This window comes from Chiloscyllium punctatum, chromosome 2 (genome assembly GCF_047496795.1).
Source record: "Chiloscyllium punctatum isolate Juve2018m chromosome 2, sChiPun1.3, whole genome shotgun sequence".
In the NCBI taxonomy this organism is placed as follows: Eukaryota; Metazoa; Chordata; class Chondrichthyes; order Orectolobiformes; family Hemiscylliidae; genus Chiloscyllium; species Chiloscyllium punctatum.
This window is the reverse complement of record NC_092740.1, coordinates 47,249,334-47,275,174: the sequence shown is the minus strand read 5'-3', so window position 1 is coordinate 47,275,174 and position 25,841 is coordinate 47,249,334. Positions and strand designations below refer to the sequence as shown.

Below are 25,841 nucleotides of genomic sequence, written 5' to 3'. Positions count from 1 at the left end.
CTACCTCTCACATACTAAGCCAGCGATCTACCATTTGAGCTAATTCCCCGACAGCATGCAAAGATATTGAGGGGGCACCCCTTGCAAGACAAAGCTTTTCACTGTGCCTTGGTACACGCGACAATAAATTCAATTTACTACCAGTTCATTTGCTTTATAAATACTTGATACACATTTTCATTTATTTGTTTCATCTAGCCTTGATTGGTATATTCCTAGGTTTATTTCTTTCTGCCCCTTTTGGCCATTCTCTGACCCTCCTTTTCTATATTACTATTTTCCTTTCTTACCTTGTTTCTGTTCTTTGATATACTGGATTTTTCCACATTTGATCCCTTGCCTCATTATTTAGTTTAAAATCCTCTTTAAGTTCCAGGTTTTGGGGTGTACAAGAGCTCTGGTCTCAGCATGGTTTGTGAGTAGACCATTTCAAAGGTACAGTATCACTTAAACCAAACTACTGCCAGTGGCCCACTAATTGAAACTCTTCTCCCACACCAGTCTTTGAACTATGCATTCATTTCTCTGATTTTATGTACATTATGCCAATTTGCACATGACTCAGATGATAATCCAGATGTTCTAACTTCTGAGGTATCATGTTTTTAGTGCCTAGTTCCTTAATTGCTATATGCAGAAACACTTTAATTGTTCTTCCTATGTTGTTGATATCTATATGGACTGTGACCATTGGATTACTAACCCCTAGAATATGGAAAGTAGGACTTTGCAGAGTCAAAGGTCTGAATCTGCTGCTCTGCATTCTGCTCATGAAGTCACCTCTTGCTCTGCCACTCTGTTCATATAGTCGATCCCACCCATCACCCTACACCTGCAGCTCTCCCCCACCTGGCTATTCTGCTCATGCACCCTTGCCACTCCATTCTCACAGACTTTCATCCTACCTGAACACTCTGCTCATAGACTTTCCTCTTGTCAGTCTGCTCACAAAGCCCTTCCCTCTCATTCAACCTCAGTGTCCACACATCACTTTCTGCCCCACTACAAAGATCACTTAGTGCTTATCTGAGACATTGCCACTCTGCTCACTTCTGCCTCCCCACCACTTCACTCCACTGCTCTGGCCTTGCACCCTTTCCTCCACTTTGCTATTCCATTCCTTAATCACTCAGCTTGCCATGCTACTCTGCTCATAAACCCTTCCCCTCCACCAGTCTGATCATATGATCCTTCCAGTTTTCATTCTGGTGGAGCAAAGTCAGATGCTGGAAATTCTATATTGAGTAACTCGTCTCCTGATTGGTTAAAGCTGGTCCTGCATCTGCAAAGCATAGCAGTCTGATGGAATATCCTCCAGTTGCTAGATAATGCAGCTCAAGAAGCTTTGCACTGTGCGGGGTAAAGCTTGATTGGCAGCCCATCTAACATCTTCAATATTCACACCCTCCACCATTAATACCATCTGCACTACCACCTGCAGAGTCCCTTGGAAGTCACACATCGTCTTGATATTGTTGTTCCTTCAGTGTTGCTGGGTTAAAATTCCACAACTCCCTAACACCATTGTGGATGCGTCCTCACCACATGATCTGCAGTAATCCAAGAAGGCTGATCACCACTGCCCCCTCAAAGTATTCTGGTTGCAGTAATAGTGCTTACCTAGCCAATGCTGTCTCCATTCCACAAATGACAAAATCTCCTTATGTTCTAGTCAACCTCTTTTAAGTTTTGATTTGTCTTCCTCTGATCCATTTCCCCACATGAAATTCCATTTGTTACAATTTGTCCACGAATTTAATTTTATTTTGCCATTTTGTTGATCCTGTTGACATCTACACAATGTAAGAGCCTCATAATGTAGTGTTATATACAGCTCTTTCTTCTTCCACAAAGTTTTTAAAATTCACTTTCAGCACATGGGCATTGCTGGTTGGGACAGCATTTATTGTCTATCCTAATTACCTTGTGAAGTGATGAACTGCTTTCTGGAACTGCTGCAGTCCATTTGGTGCAGGTATACCCACAACACTAGTAGGCCGTGAATTCCACAACTTTGACCCAGTGACATTGAAGGAACAATGATATATTCCCAAATCTGGAATGTGAATGGTTGAGAGAGGACTTGCAGGTGGTGGTGGTGTTCCCATATACTGCTTGCCTTGGCCTTCCAGTTGGTAATGGTGCTGCGTTTGGAAAGTGCTCTCAAAGAAATGTTAATGCATTTCTGCAGAGCATCAATGATGAAGAAATTGTAGTTTACATTCTGAAGATATGCTGGGATGGTGAGTGAACATACCCAGCAATATCTCTTTGGAGTAGAGTTTAAGGAAGGTGGAAAGAAGGGTAGTGATGGAGTTTGGGCTGTATACTACTATACTACTTGGCCACAAGTAGTATAATGGAAGAAAATGGGGATTAAAAAAGGCCAGAAATGTAGAGTTCTTGGAGTATTTTGAGCAAGAGGAGATTTCAGAATTATGAGGGGTAAGGCCCACACTTCGAAGAAAGTGTTAAAATCAAGGCATTTATTGACCTGTAACCATTATAGGTGGCTGAGGAAAGGAATGATGGTTGAATGGGATATGGCTGGCCATATTAGAAGCTGAAGTTTACAGTTGGTTGAAGACAGGAAATGCACTGGGAGAGCATTGGAATAATCAAATCTAGAGGTAACTGAGGAAAGGATCGGGGTTTCAGCAGTAGATGGGCTGATGCAGGACAGAAATGGCTGATGATATCAGCTACTTAACTGGTTAGAATTCTGTCTTTGTCACTTTGTTACCATTTTGGAGTGCTGCAAGTGTCCACATTATTGCTGCTCCAGTAATAGCTTATTAAGAAGCAAAGTGGAAAATGTGCCCCTTTCTGGGTTCAGCTCAGTATGGGAAGTGATAGCCTAGTGATATTGAGGCTTGACTGTTAATCCAGAGATTCAGATAATGTCCTGGGGACCTGGGTTTGAATCCCTCCATGGCAGATGGTGGAATTTGGATTCAATACATCTGGAATTAAGAATCTAATGATGACTATGAATTGATTGTCAGAAAAACCCATCTGGTTCAGTAATACCCTTTAGGGAAGGAAATTGCCATCCTTACCTGGTCTGGCCTACATGTGACTCCAGACTCTCAGCATTGTGGTTGACTTTTAACTACCCTCTGGGCAATTAGGGATGGGCAATAAATGCTGCCTAGCCAGCGACGCCCACATCCCATGAATGAATAAAGAAAAAAAATGTTACCGTTGGATGCTTTACAAAGGTGAACTTTTGGGCAGAAATGTCAACACGTGAACGGATTAGTCAGAGAAAAACTTACTGGTTCATCTAGCTTAATCTTCTGCATCACGATTAATACTCCTAGCCCATTATATGCTAAGTAATCTAATGGAAGAGATGAGAAACTAGATGTTTTTTGGGGGAAAAACCCTATCTGGGAGAAGCAAATCTAGTAAACTTAACCAGTTGGACAGTGTTTGGCTGTTGGATCCTTTTGATAAGTTTTTGGATCCTGTTGAAATAGTTTGAAACTGTTATAATCTGTACCAAAAGTGGATTGCAAAGTACCTGTACAGGTTAAATTATAGCCTGCCTGTTTTGTAACATTCCTAAAATCATGAATGATGTGAGATACGTGCAAGTGATTAATTTGAAGATTGTTGGTGCTAATAAATGCTGCTTTATGATATTTGTCTTCCTGTATCTTGCAGAATGTTTCGCCGCTCAAGACTCAGCATAAAACCTAATGTGAAACCTGGTGGAAGAGGCTCATCACAGACAAGCAAGGAAGATGACAAGGACCCTACCTCCGTCCAGCAACCAAGTCCAGAAAGAAACACTTCCAATGAAAATGATGCTTCTGAGTCTCAAGTTGTGATATCAGTTCCGCCAGTGCCACCGCCTACTGCAAGCAGAGAACAGGAAGAAAGAGATGACCCAGATGAGCAGCAGGAGAATGTTCCAATTAATAAGTTAGTATTGAATTCATTTGAACACTGGTCTAAGCTATCATAGTCTTACTCATCAACTTCCTGTTCTAATATTTTCCATCTATGCACCAGCTGCAGTTTTTAATTGCCTCATAAGAATATAAAAATAGGAATGGGAGTAGGCCATTTCAGCTCCTTGAGCCTGCCGTGCCATTCTAGAAGATTGCAGCTGATGTGTCCCAGGCCTAAACTCCTCTGATGCCAGCTACTCAGAGCCCTCAACTTTTGATATTCAAAAATTCCGTCTACCTCCTCTTTAAGTGCTTTCAGTGATCTAACTTCTACAGCTCTCAGGGATAGAGAATTTTGCAAATTCTGTGCACTCTGAGATAAAAAAATTCCTTTGCATCTGAGTTTTAAATGACTGCCTCCCTTATTCTGTAACTGTGTCCCCAGTCTGAGTTACCCCCATGAGTGGAAGCATCTGCCCTCTCAAGCCCCTTAGAATCTTGTATGTTTCAGGAAGATCAACCTTCATACTTCTGAAGACCTAAGCTGTTTAGTTGCTTTCGGTAACGTAACCACTTCATCTGAGGAATAAATCTAGTTAATCTGTTTGAATTGTTCCTACTGCAATACATTCTTTATTTAATACGGGGACCAAACGTATACACAAGTGTACCATCACCAGCACCCTGCACATTTGAAGGAAGACTTTATTTTTTAAAATTCAAACCATCTTGTAATGAAGGGCAAAATTGTATTTACTTTCTCAATTACATCTGCATCTGCATAATAGCTTCTTGTGTTTCATGCACGAGAACACCCAGAAATCTATATGCTGTAGCTTTTTGGAATTTTTTCAATATAAATAATATTCTAACTTTTGATTCTTCCTACCTTATAATTTCCTGCAATAAACCCCATTTGCCAAGTTGTTGCCCACTAACTCAATATACCTACATGCCCTTGTTGATTTCTCATGTCATCAGCACAAAATGCCCTCCTATGTATTTTTGTGTCATCAGCAAATTTGGATAGATTACACTCTACACCCTCCTCCAAATTATTATAAATAATAAATAATTGAGACCCTAGGACTGATCCTTATGGCTCTCCACATCTTCCTAACCTCAAGAGAAGCCATTAATCCTGACCATCTGTTTTATTTAGTGCAATGATCCTTTATGTGCCACCTTATTGAATGCCTTCTTGAAATCTGAATACATTACATTTGCTTTTATAAACTCTGCTTGTTATATCCTCAAAGAACTCAAGCAAATTTATCAAACACGATTTCCTTTCCACAAAATCATGTTGTCTCTGTTTGATTGCATCAGGTTTTTCTAAATTTCTTGTTGTTTCTTTCTTAATAAGGGACTCTAGCATTTTCCCAATGACAAATGGAAGGCTAACTGTCCTGTAGTTTTCTGTCTTCCGTCTCCGTCCCTTTTTGAATGTCATATTGCCGTTTTCTCAATCTGCTAGAACCCTCCTGAAGTTCATTGACTTCTGGAATATATTGACCAATGCCTTCACTATCTTTGCAGTCAGTTCCTCCAAAACCCTTGGATGAAGATTGTCAGGTCCTTGTGACCTATCTGTCTTTAATTCCAATAGTTTGTGAAATACCTTGTCCTTTATCCACCATAAAAACTCTGTCAAAAAAACTTTGTTCTCTTAGCACCTTGTTTATCTGACACCTTTGGGATGTTTATGGTTTCCTCCACCATGAAGACTGGTGCAAAATATTGCTTTAAATTATCTGCTATTTCCCTGTTTCCTGTTGTCAATTCCTCAGTTGTATCCTATCAGGATTCTACACCCACTGTATCTACTTTATTACATATCTGTAGAAGCTTTTACTATTTATTTTAGAACATAGAACAATACAGTGCAGAACAGGCCTTTCGGTCCTCGATGTTGCGCTGACCTGTGAACTATTCTCAGCTCGTTCCCGTACACTATCCCAAAATCATCTGTGTGCTTACCTAAGGATTGTTTAAACCTCCCTAATGTGGCTGAGTTGACTACATTAGCAGGTAGGGCATTCCAAGTCCTCTGCGTAAAGAACCTGCCTCTCACATCTGTCTTAAGTCTATCACCCCTCAATTTGTAGTTATGCCCCCTCGTATGCGCTGACGTCATCATCCTCGGAAAAAGACTTTCACTGTCTACCCTATCTAATCCTCTGATCATCTTATATGTCTCTATCAAATCCACTCTTGCTCTTCTTCTTGCCAATAAGAACAGGTTCAAATCTCTCAGCCTTTCCTCGTAAGACCTGCCCTCCAGACCAGGCAAAATCCGGTAAATCTCCTCTGCACCTTTTCCAATGCTTCCACATCCTTCCCAAAATATGGGGACCAGAACTGTACACAATATTCCAAGTGTGGCCGCACCAGCGTTTTGTCTAATTGCAGCAAGATGTTGCGGCTCCGGAACTCAATCCCTCTACGAATGAAACCTAACACACTGTATGCCTTCTTAACAGCACTATCCACTGGGTGGCAACTTTTAGGGATCTATGTACATGGACTCCAAGATCCCTTTGCACATCCACACTACTAAAAATCTTTCCATTGACCCAGTACTCTGCCTTCCTGTTATTCTTCCCAAAGTGCATCACCTCAAATTTAGCTATCCTGAACTTCATTTGCCATCTCTCAGCCCAATTCTGTAGTTTATCCAAGTCCCCTAGCAACCTGTAACATTCTTTCACACTGTCTGCTACTCCACCGACTTTAGTGTCGTCTGCAAATTTACTAATCCATCCACCTATGCCTGCGTCTAGGTCATTTATAAAAATGACAAACAGCAGTGGTCCCAAAACAGATCCTTGTGGTACACCACTAGTAACTGGACTCCAGGCTGAATATTTTCCATCAACCACCACTCACTGTCTTCTTTCAGAAAGCCAGTTTCTAATCCAAACTGCTAAATCACCCTCAATTCCATGCCTTTGCAATTTCCCCAACAACCTACCATGTGGAACCTTATCAAAAGTATTACTGAAGTCCATGTATACCACATCAACTGCCCTACCCTCGTCTACATGCTGGGTCACCTTCTCAAAAATCTCAATGAGATTTGTGAGACATGACCTGCCCTTGACAAAACCATGTTGACTATCTGAAATCAAATTGTTGCTTGCTAGATGATTATAAACCTTATCTCTTATAATGCTTTCCAAAGCCTTTCCTACAATAGAATTAAGGCTCACTGGTCTATAATTACCTGGGTCATCTCTACTGCCCTACTTGAACAAGGGCACAACATTTGCAATCCTCCAGTCGTCTGGTCCCAAACCTGTAGACAATGACGACTCAAAGGCTCTGCCATCTCCTCCCTATTTGCTAAATTGTTTTCATAGTGTATTTCCTCTCTTGTGAGCCTTTTGGTCATCTGCTGCTGATTTCATAGTATTATAGAATTGCGTTAGTGTAGTTAAAGGCCATTCAGCCCATTGGATCTGTACCAACCCTCCAAAGCACATTCCACTGAGCCCAAACCCATTGCCCATTTAATCTTGCTAATTCCCCTGAATCTATGCTCCTGTGTTGTAGTATGTTCTCCAGTTGGGGCTATACTCAATAGCTGTCTTTGGCTGGGAATGCGAGTGCATGGATAGCATAACCTGGATACTGTCCTTTATGTTCATTGACAAAATGTGTGTATTTCAAGATTGATTGTTTATCCTGGCAAATTCACCTAACTTGCCCATGCCTGGAAACTATGGGCAATTCAGCATGGTCAATCCACCTGGCTTACATATCTTTTGTGGGAGGAAACTGGAGCATCCAGTGGAAACCCTTGCAGACATAGGGAGAATGTGGAAACTCGAAGCAGACAGTCACTCAAGGCCTGCAACACACCTGGGTCCCTCGTGCTGTGAGGCAGCAGTCCTAGGAACCTACCCTACCTCCTTTGCCTATTGGCTTATTTATATAATACATTGAATCCCTTTTGATTATTCAATACTTGACAACTACACCATTATATTGCAATTTAATACAGGTGATTTGATCGTATTGTTTCTGTCCATCCTTTTACCAGTAAAAGTGTGACCAATTCAGCATAGAAGAGCATTCTAGAAATTTGATTTTGCTGTACTGAGATTTTATCTTGGACTAATTGCCAGTCAAATCTTGGATTGACTGGTTTGTGGCACCTTGCTGAATGCCTTTGCAGTGTCACAGCAATGGGTTCTAATCTCAATGTGTTGTTAAGTAACTTTGTTTCATTACTTTTCTGCATAAACAGAGAGTGAATCATACATAATTGCTGAATACCTACATAAATCTGCCAAATAATTGGTGAGACCAAGCACTTGAAACTTGAAAGACTTTCACTGCTGAAATGACAAAATCTCAGTAATAAAATCTTTAAAATTCATAGGTTTAGCATTCTGGAGTGCAAATCAATTCAGTGGTGGTGTAAAAAAGCTGGGTTTAGATCAGCCAGAGCTATATACTCTTTTGAATTTGCTTTTACGTTAAAATCAACAGAAAGAAAATTGGGTATTTGCTCCTCACTATTTCCCAATTCTGAAGTTAAATTTCCCTTTAGTTTTTTAAAATGTTTACTTATGATAAGTTTAAAACAAAACACTGCTTTGTGTAGATTATTGTTGGTGTGAAGAGTCAAAATAGACTTCTGTTATGGACTCGGCCAGACCACTCAAAACATTCTTAAGCAGGCAGCCCCAGAGCGTAACTTTGCAATTTGTTTCTGTAAATGTACAGTGAAAATTACCAAGTAGGTTAGCTAGGTTGACTACTAGATTTTAAAACAGACAAAAAATTATTCACAGAATCACACAATGAAACACAAAGAACTGAATAAAGAATCCCTACAGAACTCAACCCATCCAACTAGACTAAATTATGCTGTTCCAAATATACAAACAGTCCTAATAAGCAAACTTCCTTTAAAAACCAGTATAAATGGAACACACAGTTTCAGGTTGAAGTTGAAGGGCAGAAAGAGAGAGAGAGAGAGAGAGAGAGAGTTTCCACACAGTTCCCTGTTGAACTTCCAACCAGTTCAAGACTGAACTGAAACTGCTCAGCTCAGCTAGAAAGGTGACCACTCCCCTTTCATTATACAGTTCACTTCTAAAACATGGCCACTTTGGTCTGAATTGTCATGTGTTTACCTATAAACAAAAGGCCTCTCAAAATCCTTTTTATCTCTGTACCAAACCAGACTGATTGGAGCCTGGCCAGGTTTATTGCCTGTCTGAATAAAATCAACGACAGAGTCTCCTTGAGCCCAGGAACAGCTTTTAGGAAAAAAAGGGATTAGCTTTGTGACACTTAACGTAAAATAATTATTTTTAGTCCATATGTAGTCTATTGGATTAGAAATTATCAGGCATGTTGTGAAGGAATGGTTCAAACTACTAAGTACAATAAATCAATGGAGGCATTAAAATCCACTTGTGAAAATGTTAATAAGAAATACTAATTTCCTACATTTTTCAAGGGGTCTAAGTAATTCCGGTCCAAAATCATAGCGTGCTGATGAGTCTTTTTGACTTGTGTCCGAGAGACAAAGAAACAAAATGGTGATGTAATGTTAATGTCACTGAACTAGTAATTTTGAACTCCTCCAGGTTCATAATTTAGAGACATAGCATATGGTGTAATTTGAATTTGTAAAAAATTGGGATAAAATGCTAGCCTAATGGTGATCATGTAACCACTTTGATTGTTGTAAAATAGCTTATCTAGTTCACTGCAGTCATTTAGTGAAGGGAATCTGCTGTCCTTACTTGGTCTGGTCTTTGTGATTTCATACCCACAGCAATGTGGTTGATACTTAACTGACCTCTGGGCAATTAGCCCTGGGCAAAAAATGCTGGCCTAGCCAGCGATGTCCACATCCTGTGAACAAATTTTTAAAAGATTTGTTGTACCGAAAAGTTTTTGGCTAATGAACCATAACAATAAAACAGAATTATTTTTTACCTTTAACCTGGACATTTTGAAAAATAAATGGATTGAATGATATGAGGACCACATAGACCAGAAATATTTCCGTCTGCACCCAAGTCCTTCTGGGTAATTTCAGACAAAATGGTCATAGGAATGTTGTAGGAGGCCTCAGTGTTCCAGGATAACAAACATATAGCTTTTACCTTTGATCTCCTTCTTTTGCCCTTAATTGTTTTCTGATGATTGCCTCTCCTCTCTGCTGAATGTGTGTTTGAGTAGAGCAATGAAAAATTGGTGATGATATTTGTTAAAGATAACTTGTCCACTGATGTTCACTTATCATTCATATTCTGACTTGGAAATTAGCCATTCATTTAGGAACCTGCAGTCATGAAAACTCACCACACTTTAATATCAGTCATGACGTTTGATGTAAAGGAATGAAAATTGGAGCATTTTTATTGTCAAATTTCTTGGAGCAGTCTGAGCTCTGGATGCCCAAACTAAGATACAGTGATGCAGCAGGAAATGTGGCAGACTTGGGTATTTACACCTTTAATCTTTAGTTCCTGGTTTCCATTACCATCTTCTTTTGCCTTGTGCTTCCATGCTTTTTGTCACTGACTTTGTCTTATCTTTGTCTTTTTACTGGCCTTCCCCTTATTGTCTTCTTCCCTCCCACTACCCCTCTTTTCCTGATCTCTGCTAACACTAATATTCTGTACCATTTGCTAGTTCTGATAAAGTGTAATCAATCTGAAAGATTAATTCTCAGATAGTTGCCTAACCTTTTTATTCATTTATGGGATGTGGGCTTTGTTGGCTGGGCAGTATTTATTGTCTACCTCGAATTGTCCTTGGTAAGGTGGGGATGAGCTGCATTATTGAACAGCTGCAGTCCATTTTATTTAGATATACCCACAATGCTGTCACAAAGGGTGTTCAGTTCATATTCTGGTCAGTGATAATACCCCTAGGATGTTAATAATTAGGAATTCAGGAAGGGTAATGCTGGAAGTCAAGGGTGACAGTTAGATTATATCTTATGGGAGATGGTAATTGCTTGACATTCATGTGGTGCATATGTTACTTACAAGCCTGGATTTTGTCCTTGCTGCATTTTGTGGCATGGACTATTTCATTATTTCAGGAGTTGTAAATAGAGCTGAATATTGTGTAATTATCAATGAACATCTCCACTTCTGATCTTACAATGGAATGTCATTGATGAAACAGCTGATGATGGTTAGGCCTGAGGAACTGAACCCTGTTGTGGTGCAGTGGCAGTGTGCCTACCACTGAGCCAGGAGGCCTGGGTTCAAGTTCCAACTGCTTCAGAGCTGTACAATAACATTGCTGAACAGTTTGATTAGAAAAATAAGGTACCCTGTGGAACTCCTGTAGTAATGTCTTGCCTTGAGGTGCAACTGACTGCAACAACCTCAACCATATTCCTGAATGCTAGGTATGACGTAACCCAGCGGAGAGTTTTCCCTCTGATTCCCTTTGACTCTAATTTTGCTTAGAGTCTGCAGTCGGTCAGAGCAGTTATTCTAGCTTCGTCTCTGGGGTTTGGCTGTCCTGTTCATATTTTAACCAAGCCTATGAGGTGAACAGGAGTAAAGCAGCCCTTGTGGAGCACAGACTGAGCATCAATGAGCAGGTTATTGCTAAGCAATTGCTCCTTGATAACAATATTGATGATGTCTCCTATGATCTTTACTAATAATTGAGAGTAGACCGGAGAGTTGGTAATTAACCAGGGTTGGATTTGTCCTGCCTTTCGTGCCAGGACATGGCTGGGCACTTTTTACATGTTAGTATCTGTCCTGAAACAGCTTGTTTAGAGGAACACGTCTGTACACGTCTTCTGTAATATTACTAGGATATTATTAGGGCACATATCATTGCAGTATTCAGTGCCTTCATTTATTTCTTCATATCACAGAATGAATCAATTTAATTGAAGCCTGACATCTGTGATACTGAGGATTTCTGGAGAGGCTGAGGTGGTCATCCAACACTTCTAGCTGAAGGTTGTCACAAATACCTTTTATACTTACATGTTGGGCTCCACTGTTATTGAGGGGGAGAGGAGATTCACCAGCAATTTAGAGCAATTCAGCTAAGAAAAGAGACGAAATAGATTGGTGTTGTTTTGCTTAGAGCAGAGAAGGCTGAAAAGGGAACTGATTAAGTTGTACAAAGTTCTGAGAGATGTCGAGTGAGAAATATTCCTATCTGGTAGACCAGTCAATAACCAGGTGGCACAGTTTTAAGTTGGATACAAGAAAGTTAGATGCCTAAAAGGATAGTAGAGGTGGGAGTCCTCAAGACCGTAAGACCATAAGACATAGGAGTGGAAGTAAGGCTATTCGGCCCATCGAGTCCACTCCGCCATTCAATCATGGCTGATGCGCATTTCAGCTCCACTTACCAGCGTTCTCCCCGTAGTCCTTAATTCCTCTAGACAACAAGAATCTATCAATCTCGGCCTTGAAGACATTTAGCGTCCCGGCTTCCACTGCACTCCGTGGCAATGAATTCCACAGGCCCACTACTCTCTGGTTGAAGAAATGTCTCCGCATTTCTGTTCTGAAATGACCCCCTCTAATTCTAAGGCTGTGTCCACGGGTCCTAGTCTCCTCGTCTAACGGAAACAATTTCCTAGCATCCACCTTTTCCAAGCCATGTATTATTTTGTACGTTTCTATTAAGTCTCCCCTTAACCTTCTAAACTCCAACGAATACAATCCCAGTATCCTCAGCCGTTCCTCATATGCTAGACCTGTCATTCCAGGGATCATCCGTGTGAATCTCCGCTGGACACGTTCCAGTGCCAGTATGTCCTTCCTGAGGTGTGGGGACCAAAACTGGACACAGTACTCCAAATGGGGCCTAACCAGAGCTTTATAAAGTCTTAGTAGTACATCTCTGCTTTTATATTCCAACCCTCTTGAGATAAGAGACAACATTGCATTCGCTTTCTTAATCACAGACTCAACCTGCATGTTTACCTTTAGAGAATCCTCGACTAGCACTCCCAGATCCCTTTGTGCTTTGGCTTTATTAATTTTCTCACCATTTAGAAAGTAGTCCATGCTTTTATTCTTTTTGCCAAAGTGCAAGACCTCGCACTTGCTCACGTTAAATTCCATCAGCCATTTCCTGGACCACTCTCCCAACCTGTCTAGATCCTTCTGTAGCCTCCCCACTTCCTGTAGCCTGTCCACCTAACTTCGTATCATCGGCAAACTTCGCTAGAATGCCCCCGGTTCCCTCATCCAAATCATTAATATATAATGCGAACAGCTGTGGCCCCAGCACCGAACCCTGCGGGACACCGCTCGTCACCGGCTGCCATTCTGAAAAAGAACCTTTTATCCCAACTCTCTGCCTTCTGTTAGACAGCCAATCCTCAATCCATCCCAGCAGCTCACCTCGAACACCATGGGCCCTCACCTTGCTCAGCAGCCTCCCGTGTGGCACCTTATCAAAGGCCTTTTGGAAGTCTAGATAGACCACATCCACTGGGTTTCCCTGGTCTAACCTACTTGTTACCTCTTCAAAAAATTCCAACAGGTTTGTCAGGCATGACCTCCCATTACTAAATCCATGTTGACTTGTTCTAATCAGACTCTGCTCTTCCAAGAATTTAGAAACCTCATCCTTAATGATGGATTCTAGAATTTTACCAACAACCGAGGTTAAGCTGATTGGCCTATAATTTTCCATCTTTTGCCTTGATCCTTTCTTGAACAAGGGGGTTACTACAGCCATCTTCCAATCATCCGGGACCTTTCCTGACTCCAGTGACTCTTGAAAGATCTCAACCAATGCCTCTGCTATTTCCTCAGCAACCTCTCTCAGAACTCTAGGGTGTATCCCATCGGGGCCAGGAGATTTATCAATTTTAAGACTTTTTAACTTTTCTAGCACTATCTCTTTCGTAATGGCAACCATACTCAACTCAGCCCCATGACACCCTTTAATTTTTGGGATATTACTCATGTCTTCCACTGTGAAAACTGACGCAAAGTACTTGTTAAGTTCTCCTGTTATTTCCTTATCTCCCATCACTAGGCTTCCTGCATCAGTTTGAAGTGGCCCAGTGTCTACTTTTGCCTGTCGTTTGTTTCTTATGTACTGAAAGAAACTTTTACTATTATTTCTAATATTACTGGCTAGCCTACCTTCCAATTTGATCCTCTCATTTCTTATTACACTCTTTGTTATCCTCTGTTTGCTTTTTTATCCTTCCCAATCTTCTGATTTCCCACTGTTCTTAGCCACTTTTAAGACATTTAAGAACTGTTTAGATGAGCACTTTGAATGCCATAACATGCATGGCCTTAAGTCAAGTCCTGGAAAGTGTGGTCAGCAAATATAGATGCTTAATGACCAGAGTGGGCACAGTATACCAAAGGCCTTCATTTTATATTGTGAAAGCTCTGAGTGCTCATTGAGGATAAGGATATTTGTCGAGCCTTCTCCTTCAGTGAGTTGTTTAATTGTCTACAACTATTTAAGAGTGTATGTGGCAAGAATGCAGAGCTAAGATCTCATCTGCTGATTGTGGAATCACTTAGCTTTGTTAGAAGAGAAGCACCTGAGGAGAAATATCTTCACCCAGAGAATGGTGAGTCTGTGGAATTCTCTGTCACAAAAAGTGACTGAGGTGAAAACATTGAATGTTTTCTCAAGATGATTAAATATAGTTCTTAAGGCTAAAGAGGTTGAAGGGTATGGGGCGAAAGTGAAAACAGAGTACTGAATTGGGTTCTCAACCATGATCATATTCAATGGCGGACCAGACTTGAAAGGCTGATGGCCTACTATTTTCTATGTTTTCATTTTTCTATCAATTGCTACTAATGCTGTTTGGCACATCACTAGTCCTTTACCAGTTTGACACCTTATTTTTAATAGCTGATCCTGTTCCTGGCAAGCCCTTCTGCCTCTTCATTGAAATGGTGTTGATCCCCCTAGCGTGATGGTAAGGAGAGAATGAGGGATCTGTTGGGTCAGAGTATGAGGTTGCAGAATGTGTTGGTGAGTACAATTCTGCTGCTGGTAGTCCATAGTCCCCGATGAATACCCAATCTGAGTTACTAGATTTGTTTGAAGTCTCTCTCATTTCACAAGGTGGTAGCAGGACACAACACAATGTCAGGTATGAAGACCAGACTTGGTCTCTGCAGGGACTTTGTGATGGTCACTCCTATAGATGCTGTAATGGACTGATGCATCTCTGGCAAATAGATTGATGAGGATGAGGTCAATGATGTTTTACCACTTGTTGGTTGCCCCACTATCAACCCCCAGCAGGTCCAGATCAGCTGCTCTATCCTTTAGGATTTGACCATTTCATCACTAGTGGTGCTTCAGAACCATTCTTGGTGATGGACATTGAAACCCCTCATCCAGAGGGGTGTGTCTGTGCCTTTGTGTCTTTGCCACCTTCAGTGTTTTTTCCAAATGCTGTTCAACATGGACGAGTACTGATTTACCTCCCGAACGAGGGCAACATATTGTAATAAGCAGGAAGAGCATTGTTGATTAGAATAGTTACTTTTAATTGATTTTCAGCCTTTTGGTGGTCTTCTGCTAGGTGATGTGTTTGACTGTGGCTGTTTATTTGGAATGACTATTTTCTTTTAAAATCAGATTGCGAAGTTATTTATTATGTCAAACAAAACAATATCAAACCAATTCAGATGATTACACAGTAAATGTTATTTATGTTATATGCACTTTTTATCAATTTTTGAAGTGACTGGACTTCGAATGAAAGAAGAGTTAAACTGGTCTTGAAATGTTAGTTTTATATCTTCACCACAGATGCTGCCAGGTCTAATAATTTTCTCCAGCATTTTCGGTTTTCATTTTCAATTTCCAGCATCCGCAGCAGTTTTCTTTTTTTTTGGGTACATTTCGATGTTTTTTGTTTATAAATAAACTAAACACCAACCTCTCCTTGGCAATCACAACGTATAGAAGACTCAGATAAAAGTTCTCATACAGGTCTTTTTCTTTTGCATCTCATTGTTAACTTAGGTCATCTGATTCCTCAGTTAGTTAAACCAATGAATGGGCTGGGAAGCTATTCTGTTTCCATTGAGTGTCAAAACATAAATAGCATGGGTTGTTATATTATGTGATGTTAAATAAGTGACATTAATTTGATTATTTTTTGATAACATTTTGGGCTTTTCTCTATTTGCATTTTTCTAAGTGATACTAAATAAATTTAAAACATTATTATAACCAGCAAACTTTTTTTTAAGGAATGACAAGAATGATAAGACTGGAGAACCTGGTGTCAATAGTAAACTCGCTGTGGCACCTTTGCAAAGGAGGAAGCGTTTCTCTACCATGCCAAATTTAGCCAAACCCAGATCTACACCTGCATCTACACAACCATCAAGCAGCATAACATCAAAATCTCTTGCTCAACAACAAACTTCATTAACGTCTGGAGCCAATACTGCATCTGTTCAAGGTAAAGCCTCTCCATCGCAGACCTCTGCTACTGACAAACTGCTTCCAAAATCACTGGACAAACGCAAGCCCTCTTCAGGACAACTTAATAAATTGCCAGAAAAGAAAACCCCAATTCCTCAAGTACCTCAGTTTTCTCCAGTTAAAAGTCCTGTGCACAAAGATCCAGCTATTGGCACCAATACTATTCGCTCACCTATGACACGGAAGACTCTGTCCTCACCACTCAAGGAGAGGGTTATGACGAGCAGCCCACCTACGAAAGGAATTGTACCATCCCCAAATCACTCACCGGTACGCCCTAAATCAGCAAAAATTCCATCTGACCTTGAACGACTGAGGAAAGCTCGAAAACTGCGTGAAATGCTAAAAGAAGAGTTGAGGAAAGAGAAGGCAAGTTTTAAATATGTGTTTTGAGGTTGTTTTGTTGGCAATTACTTTAAATAGGAGCCAATTTTGTTGCCATATAGCAATGAAACATTACTCATAGCTGATTCGATATATTCATCCTATTTTAAAGTTATAATAATGTGATATAAATTAGGACTAATGACTAACGCTCTAGGTACTTAACAGATGTGATTCTAAATTTATATCCATTCAACATGGTATTCTTCCCACAATATAAAAAGCAAGTATTAACTTCCTAGACATCACAATATTTAAATTGGCACCGCAACAAATATAAGTGAGCAATAAATGTTTTTCGAAAAAAATCGTAACACTTCGATACACAAAAATCCATCACCATAAGCACCATGCTTTCTGTTGACTGGGGAAGTCACTGTTAAACTGTTGTATGTTGTCTATAATACAATCATTGCACCAAAAGCAATTGAAAGTACATGAGAGTTTCTGAGTTGTGGTAATGCATAAATGTAAGTGTTTATGAAATTAAAATGTTTAAATTAAATTATACACTTGACATAGTTGTCATTACAACATCATCTACTACATTTCCCCCCAAATAGTAGTCTCAGAAATTATGCAGCTTTAATTGAGGAACCCTGCATTAGTTTGCAAGAAATTCATTACCTGACTTTTCCTGATACAGGTTAAATGAATATTCCTTTGCTGAACAGTGTTTTTTTGCCTTTCGAAGATCCTGTCTCTACTTCTGTTCTTGTCTTCCATGGAGTGCTACAGCGCCACTCCCCTTTTGTGGCACCAGCGTCCCCCTTTATAGCCCTGCTATTGATCTGTGGCCTCACATCTAGCCCTGCACCAGCACTTTGCTCTGCAACCTCAATCCTTGGTCCACTTCAATGTTTCTGTTTCTGCTTCTCCCTCCCAGGCCTCACTGGCCATGCTTGCCAGTACCACTTTCATTGCTCCTTCAATTTCTAGGTGATTCTCTCTCATATTTGGCACTGATAAATTTCCTATGAACCTATCAGCGATAATCATAGGCCAAAATCACTCTGTGATTTGGAGGAGTAGCTACTCACCATTTCTTTTCATTTTACTTATCATTTTTATCTGCTTGAATTCACAAAGTGAAATTTCCTGCATGATTTAGAGATTTTCGGGGTGAATTCGCCTGCTGGCCCTGTATATTTTTGAGCACTGGCCCTGATTTTAATGGACTGTGATGAAAGAAGGATTGTGCTGTTCTCTACATTGACAGGTCAGTTTAATCAGGCTGTAGAGAAACCTGCTCCAATCTGATGTCTCACAAATACAGCATCTTCTAAAAGGGATCTATGGAATTTCTGAGCTAAGAATGAATCTGGGACACATTTCAAATTAGATTGAGGAATCATCATTGAGACACGGAATCTAAAACAGCATGTATAAAATGGAAATTAAATTTAAATGATTCACGGGAAGCAAAGTAAAGGTTGGGAAACACAGATAAGAAGGAAAAGGCACACAAGAGAAAAAGTGAAACACAAATTAAAACATTTAATATTAATTAACTTATGAAGGAATGAAACATCAACTTGTAAAGTTAATTCTTCAGTACCAAGTAGGTTATCTAGTAATAATTAGCAACTACTTTTGTTCACTTGTGGGATGTGTAAATGCTCGTGGGGATGTGGTGAGAATCAGTTGAGCTGCTTTGTTCTAGATGGTGTCAAGTCTTTTGAGTATTGTTGGATTTGCACTTATCTAGGTAATTGAGAGTATTCCATCACACTCCTGACTTGTGCCATATAGAGAATGGATAGTGTTTGGGAAGCCAGGAGGTGTCTTATTTGCTGCAGTATTCATCGCCTCTGACCAGTTCTTGTGTTTATGTGATGAGTCTAGTTGAGTTTCTGGTGAATGGTAACTCCAAGGATGTTGACAGTGGGGGATTCAGTGATGGTAACACCATTGATTGTCAAGGGGCAGTGATTAAATTGTCTCTTATTGGAGATGGTCATAGCCTGACATTTGTGTGACATGAATGTTACTTGCTACTTGTCAGCCCAAGAATGGATATTGTCCATACCTAGTTGCATTTGAACATGGACTACTTAAGTATCTGAGGAGTCATGAATGGTGCTGAATATTGTGCGTTCTTCGGTGAGCATCTGCATTTCTGACCTTATATTAGAGCAAAGGTCATTGATGAAACAGCTAAAGATAGTTGGACTTCAGATACTACCCTAAGGAATTCCTGCAGCAATGTCCTGGAGCTGTGATGACTGACCGCTAACAACTGCAATTATCTTCCTATGTGCCAGATATGAATCCAACCAGTGGACAGTTTGCTCCCAATACCTATTGATCCCTTTTTTGCTAAGGCTTCTTGATGCTGGGTCAAATGCAGCATTGATGTCAAGGGCTGTCACTCTCATCTCACTTCTGGAATTCAGCTCTTTTGTCCATTTTTGGACAAAGCTTATAATGAGATCAGGTGCTGAGTGACCCTGGCAGAAGTCAAATTGAGCATCACTGAGCAGGTTATTGCTGAACAGGTGCTGTTCGATAGCACTATTGATGACCTGTTCTATCACTTTACTGATGATCAAGAGTAGAATGATCGGGTGGTAATTGGCTGGGTTGGATTTGTCCCCCTTTTTTATGTAGAGGACACACCTAGGCCATATTTCACACTGTTGGATAGATGCCAGTGTTGTAACTACTGGAAGAGCTTGGCTAGGAGAATGAGATGTTCTGGAGCACAAGTCTTCAGTACTGTTGCTGGAATTTTGTCAGGGCCCAAAGTCTTTGCAGTATCCAGTGCTTCCACCCACTTCTCGATATCGTGTGGAGTGATTTGAATTGGCTGAAGCCTCATTCCTGTTTTGTTGGGAAACTCTGGAAGAGGCCAAGATGGATTATCCACTGACACCTCTGGCTGAAGGTTGTGAATGCTTCAGCTTTATCTTTTGCACTTAGGTATTACGCAGTTACATTGTTGAAGGTTGGGAAATTTGTGAAGCCTCCTCTCCAGTGAATTGTTTCATTATCCACCACTATTCACGACAAGATGTGGCAGGACTTGAGAGTTTAGTTCAGACCGATTGGTTAAGGGATTGCTTGTGCTGTTTGACATGCAATTGTTGCATTAAAAATGCTAATTGATGCACGAGCCCTAATGTTTTTGATATCTTTAGTTGTGAACAGTTAGAGAAATACTGCATTGTCATGTCTTGCATTGATATCTGTGATTATTGTTGCAGCACAACCTGTGGAGGAGAAGAATATCTCTAGCATAAGTTCTAGATTTCCCCATTTAAACGTTTATTCCAACACTCAGAGGCTGCTGCCTGATTTATGCAGCTGTAATGCTGAAGCCTGCCAGCCTCTTTACTGCTACCCATGCAAGATATGGGCCTTTATATTGTTAAGTAATTGAAGCACCACACCACAGAGGTGCTGATGTAGTACAGTGGTGGATCCAAATGTTCATATATTAGATGACCCCATACACTATAATTAAACGTACTATCACAGCAGGGCACATTTTGGTGTTCTGTTTATTCTTTTCTCTGTGCGTCCTGATTGATGAATTGCACACCGATATTGTTTCTTTAACTATTTTCTGCATGTGATGCATTTTTACACAACTTTTCTTCTTTTGTTGCAGAAAGCTCGCAGAGAAACAATTCCAGTTTGGGAAACTGGTAATCCCCCAGAACGTACTAAAATGACAATGAGAGATTTTATCTACTACTTGCCTGATACAAATCCAATGCTGTACGTGACCTGTTGATGTTCTAAGTAATATTAATTATCTAATGCTCCTGATAGAATGCATTTAAAGAATGGGATTAGCTTTTTCAGATTACATTCATTTTCAGTAGAAGTAATATCATGTTTTCTTATTATTTGAAAACCTTTACAGATCTTCATTTGAAGAAGAAAAAAGACCATCTTTCCCAGTTTTAACCAAAGAGTGAGTATATTTTCAAACATTTCCAATAAAACAGGCTGCATCTTTAATATTTCTAGAAATTAGTCGATAGATTTGTGATTTTCACAAAGTTTATATTTGTGAAGTTTTACCAAAGGATTTTAAAATGAATAATAAAACACTTTTTGATAATGTAAGATTAATTTACTGTCGGATCTGTGATTCAAATTAAAAATAAATATATTTATATTATTTCTTATGATTTAAGGATAGAAGATGAGGGCATTTCTCAGTCATCACCACATTTATTATAGTATAAATGATTCCTAAAGATTCCCAACCCCTCAAGATAAAAGAAATACTGTTGTAAAAGAAAATTTCTTTGGATATTTAACGAAAAGCTTGAATAAAATTTTCATTGTCATTTTTGATTATGTTACCAAAGAGGTTAGGCTCTGAAATTCACAATGTGCCTTCTTTTCTATATTATAGGCCTGAAGTGGGAACAATTAATCCACCAGCTAATGAGGATGAAGATGAAGAATCGGATGGTGCAGTTTTGGGTCCACGTGTCAAAGTGGCTGAAGATGGCTCTATTATTATTGATGAAGAAAGGTGTGCCCACAATATTAAAACATTTCTGCTTTAAGCACTTTACCTTTTATTAGTTGATCATTAATCAATTTAGATGCTTAAACTATTACTGACCACCATTTATTTATTGCAAAAGGAGTTCAGTACTTTAGCCTAGGTGCTATATACTTGTGTCCAAAAAGTGATCAGCTTTAAGCTACAATTTGATTTATGCTGCAGCTCTGAAGATTTAAGGGACTTTAAATTGGGTTCACCACCCCGGTGATGGGAAGGCTCTTTGAAACTATAATCTGGCAGAAAAATTAGCCATCACTTACATAAATGTGGACTATTTAGGGAAAGTCAGAACGTATTTGTTGAAGTAAACCATGTTGAATCTCTTCTGAAGAAGAATCAAATTTGGCTCAAAACACTTCACTCATTTTCCTTATTCCAGGTGTGCTGCTTTCCAGCACTTGTTTTTATTCCACATTTCCAGCATCCACAACATTTTGTTTTTGTTTTCATGTTTACTTATCTTGATTTTAATTAAGTTGCAGAGAACATTGATGAGTGTGTTGTAGTTGATTTGTATATGGACTTTCAAAAAGCGCATGACAAAGCAGCCTATATGAGATTTGTCAGCAAATTGAAGCCTTTGGCATAAAAGGGAAGTTACTGTTTCAGTGAAATGTGGGAGTAGGAATGGGCTGTTCAGTCCATTCCAGTCTACTCAACCATTCATTTTGATATGAGTTCTCTATGTCTCAACTCCATTTCCCCATTATTAATCAATAATCCCTTGCTACCCTAATTGCATAAAACTCTACTTACCTTGAACATTTCACTTGTCTCAACATCGACAGCTAGTTTCCGAAGAGAGAATCAGATTTCCACTACTTATTGATAGCACACTTAAATGTCTTGGGTCTAACTTTAAGATTATACGGTATGGTTCAAATTCACCTACCTGTATCTTTCCTACAGAACACTTGATTATTTAGATCACCCCTCAATAATGGAACACAAGGAAATACAAACCAAGTTTATTTTTATTTGAACCCTTCAGCCAGAGGGTGGTGAATCTGTGAGACTCATCGCGACAAAAGGCTGTGGAGGCCAGGTCATTGAGCATTTAATGTAGAGATAAGTTCTTGATTAATAAACAGATCAAGGACTATGGGGAAAAGGCAGGGGAATTGGATTGAGCAGCATAATCAGCTATGATTGAATGACAGAGCAGATTTGATGTGACAAATGGCCTAATCTGCTCATATCTTTAATGGTATTTGTATCAAATTGATACGTTATTCTTGCTAGACATCTTCGAAGGGCAGCTTATATTTCATGAGACTTAATGCTCGAAACTGAGTGCAGTACTCCAGGTAAGGTTTAATCAGTAGCTTGTACTCTATCGTAACTTGCTCAGTTCTGAATTCTAACTGATAAATTTAATCTTTAAAGCTGGGACTATGGTATATGAGAGAATGTACAATGATTTGTTCAGGGCAGAAAAAACAGGTTGTGCTTTATAATGAAGGACGTTCACACAGCATTACTTTAAGTTGCAAAACTTTTATGGTGAATTCACATATACTTGTGTTTTTTAAACAAAAACATAGTTTAACGGTTGAGGTTTTGAGGAAGAAAGGACCGATTGTTGAAGAAAACGATCCCATTTTTGAACGCGGTTCTCAAACAACTTATTCCAGTTTTAGGAAGAGCACACACACAAAGCCATGGTCTAATAAAGGTATGTATGAGACAGATTTAATGGCTTATTTTAAAAAAAACTTTTTGCTTTAGATGTTTAAGTTGTAAGAAGCAAAACCACTGCAATTCATGCTTCAAATTTGTACTCCTGTATTGTTTTACTACTTCTGCTTTTTAAAAAAAATTGCTAAAAATGACTACTAGTGTGCTCCGTTTCAACTTACTTAAACTTTACAAGAATCAAATGTATTTATTCGTTCTCTGAGATATAGGCGTTACTGACTGCCAACATTTATTGCTCATCCTTAATGCATTTTATACATTTTGAAGCACATTTCAATGTTCATATCTAAAACTAGTAGCAAAACACAGGGATGATCTAAGTTCAGGAAACCAGGATGTAGAAGCAGTTTGAGTAAAAACAAGAAATTATATAGGCACAAAGTCACTTGTCAGAGTTATGTTCAGGTAGGAGAAAGTGAGGACTGCAGATGCTGGAGACCAGAATTGAAAAATGTGGTGCTGGAAAACACAGCAGGCCAGGCAGCATCCGAGGAGCAGAAGAATCGATATTTCGGGCATTGCCCCTTCTTCATTCCTGATGTTAGGAGATTACAGGGTGACCTGGACAAGTTAGGTGAGTGGGCAGATGCATGGCAGATGCAGTTTAATGTGGATAAATGTCTGGTTATCCACTTTGGTGGCAAGAACAGGAAGGCAGATTACTACCTCAATGGTATCAAATTAGGTAAAGGGGCTGTTCAGAGAGATCTGGGTGTTCTTGTCCACCAGTCAATGAAGGCAAGCATGCAGGTACAGCAGGTCGTGAAGAAGGCTAATAGCATGCTGGCCTTCACAACAAGAGGAATTGAGTATAGAAGCAAAGAGGTGCTTCTGCAGCTGTACAGGGTCCTGGTGAGACCACACCTGGAGTACTGTGTACAGTTCTGGTCTCCAAATTTGAGGAAAGACATTCTGGCTATTGAGGGAGTGCAGCGTAGGTTCACGAGGTCAATTCCTGGAATGGCAGGATTGCCTTACACGGAAAGACTGAAGCGACTGGGCTTGTATACCCTTGAGTTTAGAAGACTGAGAGGGGATCTGATTGAAACGTATAGGATTATGAAAGGATTGGACACTCTGGCAGGAGGGAACATATTTCCGCTGATGGGGGAGTGCCGAACCAGAGGACACAACTTAAAAATACGGGGTAGACCATTTAGGACAGAGATGAGGAGAAACTACTTCACCCAGAGAGTGGTGGCTGTGTGGAATGCTCTGCCCCAGAGGGCAGTGGAGGCCCAGTCTCTGGATTCATTTAAGAAAGAATTGGATAGAGCTCTTAAAGATAGTGGAGTCAAGGGTTATGGAGATAAGGCTGGAACAGGATACTGATTGGGAATGATCAGCCATGATCATATTGAATGGCGGTGCAGGGCTGAATGGCCTACTCCTGCATCTATTGTCTATTGTCTATTGTCTATTGAAGAAGGGCTTATGCCCGAAATGTCGATTCTCCTGCTCCTCGGATGCTGCCTGGCCTGCTGTGTTTTTCCAGCACCACATTTTTCAACCCCAGAGTTATGTCCAGGCCTTGTAACAGCAATTATGCGGTAGGATGGAGTATAAAAGAAGAAAAAAAGTTTTGTCAGAAAGCTGTGGCAATAACAATTGGAATTTTAATCTACATGTGGAGTTGAAAAATCATAGACAAAAGTAGCCTCGGTGAGAAGTTTACGGAATATGTTCAGCATAGTTTTTTCAAACACCATGTTCTAGACAAAGCTGGTATTGTCCAACAAATTGGGATTAATTAATGACCTTAGATGAAGCTGCCCCTGGCAGCAGCAATCATAAAGTGATTGAATTTTACATTCATTGAGGAAGAAAGGATTGGATTCAAGGCTAATATTTTAAATTTAAAGATGGGCAATTGTGAGGGCATTGAAGCTGAGCTAACTAAAGTGAATTGGCAAATTTGGATGATGGGTGGGTCAATAGAGTTGCAGCGGCAGATACTTAAGAGGGTAGCGTAATTTAGATTACACAATAGATGCAATTTTTCTTCCTTTTTGGAGTGTAAGGGGCAGTCCCACTATCTGTATTTAATTAAAAAGCTTAAAGATAATGGAAAATCTGAAGAAAAGACATATAATTGTGCATATTTAGGTGGCAGGTAAAGAAATAAGATGGAATGTTAAAAAAAGATTTAATTGATTAATAAGAAGGGAAAGTTAGACAGCAAGATAAATGTAACTTAAAATATAAACTCTGGTACTATTTTGATGATCATCTGGACAAGCCAGGTTCTAAAGTGAAACCTGACTTGATAAATCACCAGTTTAATTTTTGTGATGGTTACTGTGGTGGCCAGTCACTGGACATATTTGCATGAGACTGCCCATTTTCTTTAACACAAGGAAACAAGTTTATTAAACCAATGAAAAGCAACAACGTTTTCCCATATACATACACATACATACATGTAGGACATTTTAGAAAAATCTAACATTATTAAAGTTTTAACCTTTTTCCTCAGCAATATCCTTTTTTAGTTCTCATCTTTGGACCACTGAGATGGATTTGCAACTTCTTTCCTGGTCTCCTGGCTTCAACCTCTTTATAGTTCTAACAACTTGAAAACATCTGATAAAGTCTGGCAGCAGGATACTTCTCAAACTACATCTCCTGCTGGATGAAAAGCTGTTCTTCTGAAATAAAGTCAAACTAAACTTATGGCCTCGAGTTGTTGTTTGTGTCTTTCGTAAACCCAGCAAAATAAACGTTTTTTTAGTTAGCACCAGGGGTATTCTGTGAGGCACTTAACTGAATCCCATTCATTCTTGGAAACTGTATATTTAGGTCACAATTCCAAATGACTTTCTAACCTTTTTTTAAAAAAAAAGTTACAATCACAGGTCTGAAACCAAAACCCATCT

The 25,841-nt window shown here is 39.7% G+C and overlaps 1 protein-coding gene across 3 annotated transcripts in view; it reads left to right on the top strand.

Annotated features, from left to right (window-relative positions):
* Positions 1 to 25,841, top strand: part of LOC140483658 (uncharacterized) — a 97,420-nt gene that overhangs the window by 5,599 nt on the left and 65,980 nt on the right. For all 3 annotated transcript variants that reach the window (XM_072582028.1, XM_072582020.1, XM_072582011.1), the window contains exons 2-7: positions 3,670 to 3,930; positions 16,115 to 16,721; positions 20,350 to 20,459; positions 20,608 to 20,658; positions 21,109 to 21,231; positions 22,812 to 22,942. In XM_072582028.1, coding sequence (XP_072438129.1) covers positions 3,671 to 3,930; positions 16,115 to 16,721; positions 20,350 to 20,459; positions 20,608 to 20,658; positions 21,109 to 21,231; positions 22,812 to 22,942 — 1,282 coding nt within the window. In that variant the 5' untranslated portion in view covers position 3,670. The remainder of the gene's footprint in view (positions 1 to 3,669; positions 3,931 to 16,114; positions 16,722 to 20,349; positions 20,460 to 20,607; positions 20,659 to 21,108; positions 21,232 to 22,811; positions 22,943 to 25,841) is intronic.